The sequence below is a fragment of the Lingula anatina genome, chromosome 1, assembly GCF_051362555.1.
Source record: "Lingula anatina isolate TDL-2025a chromosome 1, LinAna3.0, whole genome shotgun sequence".
Taxonomy (NCBI): Eukaryota; Metazoa; Brachiopoda; class Lingulata; order Lingulida; family Lingulidae; genus Lingula; species Lingula anatina.
This window is the reverse complement of record NC_141767.1, coordinates 20894266-20904586: the sequence shown is the minus strand read 5'-3', so window position 1 is coordinate 20904586 and position 10321 is coordinate 20894266. Positions and strand designations below refer to the sequence as shown.

Genomic DNA, 10321 nt, shown 5'->3' with positions numbered 1-10321 from the left:
ATTATAGCACTCGAAGTCATATGAAAGTTTAATAAATGCATATACTATACATCTTGTTCTGACATCTAAAGAAAAAATATTCGGAGTCGTCATCGTCTTCAAACACCGTTTAATTCTGTACTGAGTATCTGTATGCAATTTCTACAGTGTGCTCATAATTTGAATAATTCCAAAAACTCAACTTTGGCACAACGTGGCCCAAAACAAGGATATGACGGTCTTGTACCATATTGGTTCAAAGTGAACACCATCCCTATTCCAGTGCAATACGTCTTTTGAAATTTCATACAAGTCAAACATGGGGTATAAATTGGTTGCATTTTTCTCAATTATATACTTCCTTATCACAGATGCGCTGATTGCATTCAACTGCTTGATGAATTCATTGCTCGTAACATCCCTCCATTTGGCTGGTTGCTTTGAAGGATCGACCTGACCTGCGGTGAATTCCAATATAATATTTTAGTTGTTTTTGGTATAACAGAGACAATGAGGTCAATGAACCAAGTAAAATCACGGGCAAAATCACGGGGCGTTCGTTTCTGTGCCTCGTGTACATGTACAGCGTATATGTTAATAACATCTGGATAACCTGACAGCGGCCAATACTCGCGGAAATACACTTCTTGCGTTGTAACAGAGTCTTGGCAATATATCTGGTTAATTTGCTTCAGCCTGATATCACAATCACCTTTCCAGAAGTTTCTTTTTGTGGTAATTTCGTGGTCTTTTATAAATTCGGTTATTAACACTTCTATGTCAGAAGTGACGTTGCCATTTGGTAATGTGCATCGAACCAGCTCTCCAGCACACCCATTGCAGTCTCTGTTTGCAACTGTTAAATATTTTTTGTCCAAAGGAGGGCTTAAATAACTCGGAGAGGGTGTTCTTATACTTCTAGTTTCCCTTTTAAGTTCCTTGCACTTGAAAATCCCTTCACCCCGTTTCATAGCCGCCATATATTTCATCGATTGAGAGTCTCCAGTCTGTCCTATCTTGTCTATCTTTTTCCTTTTTAAACATGAAACAAGCTGAGCAGGGCTCTGTAACTCTGGAATAATGCACTCTTCGGGCAGCCATTTTCTGTTTACCCATTTTCCGTATCCTAGAAACCTTTTGTTTTTTTTTCAGGTATCGCTGTAGAAAATCTAAATTACCTATCTGCATTGGTGAACTTGATCATTTGCTTTTTTCATGTTTCTATTATGAACACTCTCAAACCATACATTATCAATATTCGCTCTAAGTTTATTTGAGTCCAGATAAATACCCAGCGCTATGATGGCGAATAGTATAAGAAATAAACCACTTTTGCGTCGCAGGTTTGGTAGAAGTTGTTTTGCGCCCATCTTTAAGGGAGACCTAGAAGTAAATAAAATTTCAAATACACAACTTTCAAACGAATACTTACTTGGTATAAACAATGTAATTATCTCTGCCATAAATATTTTGTGCTAAATAACCTGCCTTTACACACGTTAAATCTATATACTTCGGCAATTTACTTTTGTTAATAATCTTATTGACAAAGTATTGTTTATTATCACCGTTGGCCTTTACATGCTTCTTATAATAGACTATTTGACAGTTATAAATTGTATTTTAGGGCATATAACGAAGTTTGTTAGCTACGAGCACAAGAGTATATGTGTGTGTGCATGTGTGTGCATGTGTGTACGTGTGGATATACAAATACTTGGAAAGATATAAACATGTGCATGTATATGCACTTGTACGTATTATACATTTGTACAAGAAAGCTTGAGAGCGTATAAGTAGGCAAATGCATATATATATATATATATATATATATATATATATATATATATATAGATTTTGTATAAATATATATACATTCTTTCCTTATACTGTATTTACTGGAATGACAGAAATTAACTCCTAAAAAAATTTAAATAAGAAGAAGAGAAGAAGAATAAACAGGTCATGCCAGTTGTAGTGGGAGCATTTGGTAGCACACCAAAGACTGACGACTCAGTTAAAGCAGATTGGGATTAACATGAAATACGTGGGAATTCAATTATTATTATTATTATTATTATTATTTACAATTTTAATTTTAAAAAAGTTTTTTTTTTTTTTTTTTTATTCACGAAAATTAATACAAGACATGTACAACACAATAAGAGACAAATACACCTTCCACACACCATTCACACACTACAAACGAAGTTCTTACAAATGTTGATTAAAATTACATGTAGAATTTTTTTTTTAAATAAAAGAATCTTATTAGGCCTAGTCTACAACAAATGTTCTTTTTTATTCATATCAATATTTTTTCTATACTGTCCCATTTTTTCCTTAGATTATCTGCCTTTTGAGGACCCAGTAGGTATAAAGATTGAAAATCTATTATCTTTTGCTTTTCCAAATACTTTTTGCAGGCATTCCAAAGAGGTGTAATTTTATTCTGTCTACATAAAGTGAAATATTTCTTTATATAGAGAAGTAGTAGATTAATACCTAAGAGAGGGCTGTCGTCCAGGATTCCAAATATAAACAAGCACGGTTGATGTTTTAATTCAACAGAGTACTGTGTACGTAGGTTCTGAATGAGACAAGTCCAAATAGCTTGAACATATGTACAGTCCCAGAAAATATGCAATAAAGTTTCTTTTGGGTCATTACAGAAAGTGCATCGCTCATGTTCTAACATATTGTATTTAAAAAGCATCGAGTTCGTAAAATAAATTCTATGTAAAATTCTAAATTGCAATGTGAGAAGTTTATGATCATTGGTTTCTCGAAAGGGCAATGCATGAACTAGCTTCCACTTTTCACTTGGAAAATCAATGTTCAGCTTTTCCATCCACTTATTATGGATGTTAAGAGGTATTGCTTCCTTATCCGAAATAAATTTCGGGTAAAAGAGTTTCGTTAATTTGTTTTTCGATTTTAATAATACGAGATTTTTATTTGTTATTGCTGCAAGATTCTTTTGACACCCTCTTATAACAGTTTTCCAGGCAGAAGGTAAAGCGCTGATGACGGCTTGATAGTCAAGGAAATTACAATCTATATTATATTCATCACAAAAAACGTCTAGACTTTTTACTGAACCAGTATTATCAATCAGGTCATTAACGTAAAGCACTCCTTTTCGAAACCAAGGTTTATAGAAGATTATCTTTTTATTGATCTTAATATGATCATTTCCCCATAAAGGTTGTGCTAGGATATCATCCGGAGAAGTAGTAGAAAATTCTTGCACAGAAGCCCATATTCCCAAAATCTCTTTCCAGAAAGTATTTAGTATATTAATATTGCGTATAGACTGTAGGCCCTTCGAGGGAAGTAGCAATACGTCAATTCCCCCGATTTCCGCAATCTCATCCATCAAAAGAGTTTTCCACGAAGAATAATTATGTGGATTTACCAATTTCTTTAGCCATATCATAATGAAGGATTTCACCTCGGGGACCTTTAATCCACCGTTTTCATAAGAATTAATCATAACATTTCTCTTAACTTTATCTATTTTACTGTTCCAAATAAAGCGATAAAAAACTCGCTCCAAATCTTTAAAAAAAAGATCAGCAGGCATAGGAAGGACAGTTAATATTTGGATGATGGTAGGGAGTGCCAAGGATTTTAAAATAGTTACTTTACCTAGGAGTGAAATGTGACGGAACGACCAATCATTTAACAACAATTTGATGGAATGTAATTTTTCTTTAAAATTTTCTTCATAAATGTCATCCTTTGCTAGGTTATACCAAATACCCAGTAGTTTAAATTTCCCACTATGATTCCAAAATATACTTTTAGAGGTTTGATACTCCTCACCACAGCAGCGCTTTGCTCCAATCCAAACAGCCTGGCTTTTTTCAAAGTTTATTTTCAATCCTGAACATTGAGAGAACAATTCTAGCATATCCAGAGCTGCATTCAATGACTCTCTATCATCTGCTAGATGAAGCGTAGAGTCATCTGCGTATTGTGTAATGACGTATTCTGAGTTATTCAGTAAGATCCCTTTTATGTTTGGATCAAATTTGACCGCCGCGCTGAGCAATTCTATGCAGATAATAAATATGTAAGGGGACAGAGGATCACCCTGTCTAACACCCCGACTGACATTAAAGAATTCTGTTAGATGTCCATTATTTTCCACTGCAGTGGAAACATTGGAGTAAAGGGTTTTGAACCAGTTTTGAATATCTTCACTAAAATTAAAAAATTTAAGACACTGCAAAATATATGCCCACTCTACAGAATCAAAAGCTTTTTCGAAATCTAGCATTAATAAAATTCCTGAAATGTCATCTTTTTCTGTTTTATGGATGATATCTTGAATAGTTCTGGAACATTCGCCTATATACCGACCTTTAACAAATCCAGAATTGGACGCCAATTCTTAAGGAATACTTTCTCCTTCCCCTCTTTTGGTATACACTTGATTATACCTTGGCGTTGAGATGTAGACATTGACTGTACCTCAAAGGATTTATTCAGTGACCTAAGCAGAGGCTCTTTAAGATCAGTCCAAAAGAATTTATAGAATTCTACCGTATAGCCATCTAAACCAGGAGATTTTCCATTCTTCATTTTCTTAAGTACTTTGAGACATTCTGTTTGGGACAGAGAGCCATTCATAGTAATCTTTTTTTCTTCTGGAAGTTTTTTAATAAATGGATTTTCGTCATTGAAAAAGGTATAACTATGGACGTTATCCATTAGAGTGTCTTTTGATTGGTATAAATCGCTATAGTAGCTTTTTTGTTCTTTTAAGATATCGTGAATATTTGTTATTTCTTTTCCGTCCTTCCTCCTCAATTTAGATATCGATTTCTCACAATAATTCCTTTTTTCTAAATTAAGAAAATATTTTGAACTTTTTTCTCCTTCTACTTTCCATTTTGCTTTTGCCCTTAAAATAATCCCCTCAATTTTTTTGTCACGTATACTTTTCAATTCATCTTCTTTTCCCCGAATTGCCAACCGAATAGTCTCATCATCACTGTTGTTTAGAGAGCCATATAATTTGTTCAATTCTTCACTTATTATTTTTTCTTCTTTTTCTGCTTCTCTCTTTTTATAGGATGCGTATTTAATCGTTTCACCTCTAATACTAAATTTTAAGGTTTCCCATAGTAAACAATCGTCAATATTAAATTCTGCCATTTCCACGTTTTCATTATCGTCTGTCCTGTACTGCTTTATCACTTCTTTTATGGTTTTTTTAATTAAGTTTACATAATTCCAATCGCCTAACAGACTGTTGTTGAATTTCCACGTCCCCCTTCCTCTTTCAATTTGAATAAAATTAATCTCCATGTTTACTGGAGAGTGGTCTGATTTATAAGCAAAATCCATGCCAGCAGCAACAGCTATGTCTTGTAAATCAGAAGAAATCAAAAAATAGTCAAGTCTGCTTTTTTTCTTATTTGGTCCAAACCACGTAAATTTTCTACATTCCGCATTCATTTCTCGCCAGATATCAATTAAATCCAAACTGTCCATTATGCGGACAATTTCTCGGTTTGCCTTTGTGTTGTTGTTGTGTAGGTAATTATCGGTGTCAGTTATGTAATCAAGTGGTACGTTCCAGTCCCCCCCAAGTATTATTGAGGTATTTCCAATTACTTCAATTTTATTTTGGATCTCCTTAAAGAAAGACGGATCGTCATTGTTTGGTCCATAAATAGCGCCTAGCGTGAGTCTCGTGCCCTGAATTTCAATGTCTAGTAATAGGTAACTACCTCTAGGATCTTTAATCTCTTTGTGGATTTTAAAGTCAAAGGAAGATTTGAATAAGATGCCAACACCTCTTTTGCAACTAGTTAGTGAACAAAAAACCGCGTCCCCACCCCATTCATTTTTCCACAAGCTTTCGTTTTTCTTCTCACTGTGAGTATCAATCAATATAGCGATGTCATATTTGGACCTGCATTTATGAAAAATATCTCTCCTTTTCACCATATTGCTACTGAGTCCTCGACAATTCAGACTTACTATTTTAACCATTACTTAGAATCTAATAATAAATATTTAACCAATAAAAAGGACGATACTTCCGCAAGTAGTCTAGGCATTATCAACACGTAATTATAAACACATACATTCACCCATTCACACAAATCGACACCACAGACAAACATTAAAGGTACAACACTGAGTGGTAAACACATATATCAGGAGGCCTCCTCTTCGGACAGCTGTTGCCTATCCTGCGAATGATAGCATGACTACATACAGTACAAACAGGAAAACCCCTCTGTCTCTGCAAAAAACAATGTTCATGTAATTATCCAATATTTACATAATCTCATTTTCGTATGTGTAGATTTTTTTTTTTTTTAAGAATTGGCGTAATGAGTTCAGGCTGCAGTAAAGCCATCCGTTACTCTTTTACATACATCCACTAAGTTTCATATATATCAGGTCTTTCAGAGAGGTAAACAGTAAACACATAGTAATCTAGAGAAATGACATATAGTTTCTATACCACTGGCACAGTCGTACCTCCAGACTGTAACAGTATTCAAGGGGGTACGTAAACTACTAAACAATATATCACATACCAGTATCAAGAGAGAATTCATATAGTTTCCACTAGATCCAATCTCCTCCTTAAGTAATAAAGCATATTTGTATAGAAGGAGAATGGAATGTAACTCATCATATATTGGTTTTTAATCAAAATATATTTGGTTTAATGTTTTATTTTCTTATTCTAACTTTCTTGTCAATGTCATCGTCAATAGAAAATCTCATTCTCTGGCCAGTGTGTCTCACTTTACCGTACACGCTCCCATTATAAAACCACGACTGTTCAATTTGCTCGTTTTCCTTTAGGCGCTGCAGTAATTGAGCGTTTAGCTTGGTGATATCGTCAGCCAGCCGAACACCTTTGTCATGCCTTTTCAAGGTAGATCTACTCCGCATTATACGTACCTTGATTTCCGTGTTTTTAACATGCATTAGAATTGGCCGGGGAGACCCTTGCCGACCGGGAATTCTGTGCACCGCCGTGATGTCATCAGCCGTTATCTGTACTTCTCCCTGTTCCTTAAGCACCTTGCACACAACATCCCGAGTGTTTTCATGTTCCTTCTCTATCACCCCGTAGATTTTTATGTTATTTTTCCGGGAATATTGTTCATTATAGTTCGCCATTTTGATAGCATTGTTTGACGCATAGTTTGCTTGCTCCACTGTTTCCGTGAGCTTTCTGAGAGACTTTTCTTTTCCCGCTAGCTGTTCTCGGAGAGCGTCATTTTCCAATTCCAGTGAATCGATTCTTTCCCTTAGCTCTCCAATATCTAATTTATGCTTGTCTTCTAATTTTTCAAGATTTGTCCCGATTTCGTCTTTGAAATTAAGTAAAAGTTTAGTGACAGTTTCCGTGACCATTTCTTGCACAATATCTTTTAGATCATTTGTTTTTACAGTATTTTTGATTTCAGATTCTATTTCGTCTAGCTTTATCAAAATCAAAGATGTTTCTTCTGTACTTGTGTTAGAAACCTCACTATGGGATCTTTTTGCTGGCTGACTTGTGGATTTCTTGTCAGCTGTGGTTTTCATTCGGTCTGTCATAGAGCTCTTTGAATCTTTGATCGTATCAAAGTATTTTGATTTATTATTTGAGCTCATTGTGATATATATATAGAGAGATATGTGTTTTCGAGGCAATAAGGCTGACTTGAAACTATTGTTTATCCGGTGAGCAGTACTCACCGATGCACCTGTATTGAAGCGCACTTGTCACGATCTATTGTCAGTTGTATAGTTATGGTATACGTTATGATCAATGTCAAAATAAAGCTTGATGACAAAAACCAAGTCAGCTAAACAGCTTCCATTCGCAGGAGACAGTTAGTATTCACACATTTATGTATCCATAGCTGTAATATTTCTTACCGATTGTTTGAATTTGTAAGAAATTCTAGGAGCTCTCTTACGGTCGTTGTCTCCTCCTTGGCCTCGTTCTCGCTCCCCCTTTTTAAATTTTAAAAAAGTTGGATAGCACACTTATGATACTCAAATTTTGATTATAAAAAAGGTGTTACGGTCATTTCCAGATATATATTCAAAAATATCTTATCAAGGACTTTATCAAGGACTCTATCTTTAAATTGAAATTGATGAATGAAGTTGATAAAGTCATAAAATTACCGGGTATTTAAAATTTCACAGTGGCATAGCCCTTGGTATATTGCAGTAACAGAGACGTGAGGTGGGTACGTCCGCTTGAATGTCTAAAAATTGTTCTCGTCAAATAAAAAAAAAAAGAAATGGAGTCATCAAACCTACCATTGAACAGTATAATAGCGCACATCATCTATGCAAAGGTTTCTGAAAGTGTATAAATGATAACCATTCTATGGGTCATCAACAACTATCTCGCTCCAGAGTGAAAAAAGAAAAAAAGGAATAAAACATTTTCAGGGATGATCGTTTACTTACACTATACTATCCTCTTCTCTATGGTGATAACCCTGTGGTTGATGTAAAGACGTCGTCGAGGATTCTGATAGAAATAAACGAGGACAACCACCCTCATACGACTCTCCAATTCAAATATGGTTACGGAATAAATGTTGCAGTTGGTGGGTGTGTCGCAGTCGATCTTTTTCGTCACACCCATACGGTTGATAAGCGTCAATGCAGTCCGAAGATGAAATCCACTGTGCCGTGAAGATGCTTCACAAAGGATATTTACTAAATGGCCATCGCATATGTAGGCTAGTCTATATCGGTATATGATAATATTGTCGATATGTGACTTGTTGTCAACACTATGGTGGTGGGTTATGCCCTAGTAACTTCAAGGTTTGATTACTGTAATTCCTTGTTGTATGGTTGCATCACAGAAAGAATGAAGAAACTCAGCTATTTTCTTCTTACTCGGACCTATATGGGGACTTAAAAGACATCGAACTTTACTGGCTTTCAAAACTTTTAATATACGTTTCCATTTTGTATTAAACCTATCTTCTTTTCCTGTCTTTATAGCAATGTATTTTTCTATTTTCTTCTTCTGACTAAGAAAATGCAGAAACAGTTCAAAATCATAGACTGATGGATTTTCTGAATTTTTGTTTATGAATTGTTTAGCCACAATAATACAGAAATTTAAAGCTTTTACGCGCTGGTCGCTTGACAGACACCCGTACATTATAGTTTTTTCATTTTTTCTGAAGTGTATGGTATTATTCGGAATGTTCCACCAGTTTTCAAATGCAATCCAAAAATTTCTTGCACGTACACATTCTACAAAACGATGTATTATTGTTTCTTTCATATGGCAGTTAATACATCCTGGGCTAGTAACGCATTCCTACCATAACGTGTTAAAAATTTCACCTCTAGTACGCTATAGTTGCCGTTATGTAGTTCACAACAAGCATGTATACGTGTAGTATGTATGGATGGATGAGTGAGTGAAAGTATGTCTATATATTTATGTTCTTATTTATCTATCAGTATTTAATTGCCGTAATTATTATCAGTATCATATGCATTTAATCTTTGATTATCTGTCTAAATATTTAATTATATATGTTATAGTTGCCGATATGTAGCTCACAACAAGCATGTATACGCGTAGTATGTATGTATGGATGAGTGAGTGAGAGAACATCTATATTTATGCTCTTTTTATTTATCTATTAGTATTTAATTACCGTAATTATCATCAGCATTGTATTACACGCATTCAATCTTTGATTATCTGCTTAAATATTTCATTATATATGTATATTTTCTTTTTTTTCTTTGAGTGAATAAACGCAGTAAAAAAAAAAAAAAAACAAAAAAAACAAACTTTTAATATATGCTCATGCTGCTTTATATGGACTTGCGCCAGACAATCTCTGTGAATTTATACCTCGTTACACACCACGCTCAGATCGGTGTTAATTATAAGGGCCAGGTATTATGCAAACCTCTATGTTCAGTTGAAATTGAAATTGGCGGTCATCTTGAATAAATAAATTTATCCAAGGTTGCCAGTGACAACCAAGCTAGACTTGCTCTATGGTCCATGGGACCCTGAATAAATGAAAAAACTTCATAGGAACAAAACTTTTTGGGTTCATATATAGGAAGAATGGGATGAATACTGGCCTATTTTACGCAACACAGTTAAGACGCTAACACTGACAGAGGATTGTTCAATGTTCATTATTTGCTTCTAATTATGGTTCAGCTGTGTGTTTGGTATAGATAATAAAATGTTTGTATGCTTTAGAAAGATATCATGAAATCAAAAGTCACGTTTCACACCAGATCACCCTTTGGCTCCCTATATCTATCTGTAACATACGTCACAAATGCTAGCATGTTCGTTTGA

The 10321-nt window shown here is 34.7% G+C and overlaps 1 protein-coding gene and 1 long non-coding RNA gene across 2 annotated transcripts; both read right to left on the bottom strand.

Moving 5' to 3' along the window:
- Positions 1-10: 10 nt before the first annotated feature.
- LOC106172651 (uncharacterized) lies at positions 11-8869 on the bottom strand. Its single transcript, XR_015332760.1, has 2 exons — positions 8434-8869; positions 11-1362 (listed from the first exon to the last, which is right to left on the bottom strand). It is a non-coding gene; the product is annotated as an uncharacterized LOC106172651 (long non-coding RNA).
- On the bottom strand, positions 5900-7955 carry LOC147764086 (uncharacterized). Its single transcript, XM_087000534.1, has 2 exons — positions 6919-7955; positions 5900-6244 (listed from the first exon to the last, which is right to left on the bottom strand). Exons 1-2 carry the CDS (start codon positions 7618-7620, stop codon positions 6122-6124), a joined length of 825 nt encoding a protein of 274 aa, XP_086856660.1. The 5' UTR covers positions 7621-7955; the 3' UTR covers positions 5900-6121.
- Positions 8870-10321: the final 1452 nt, after the last annotated feature.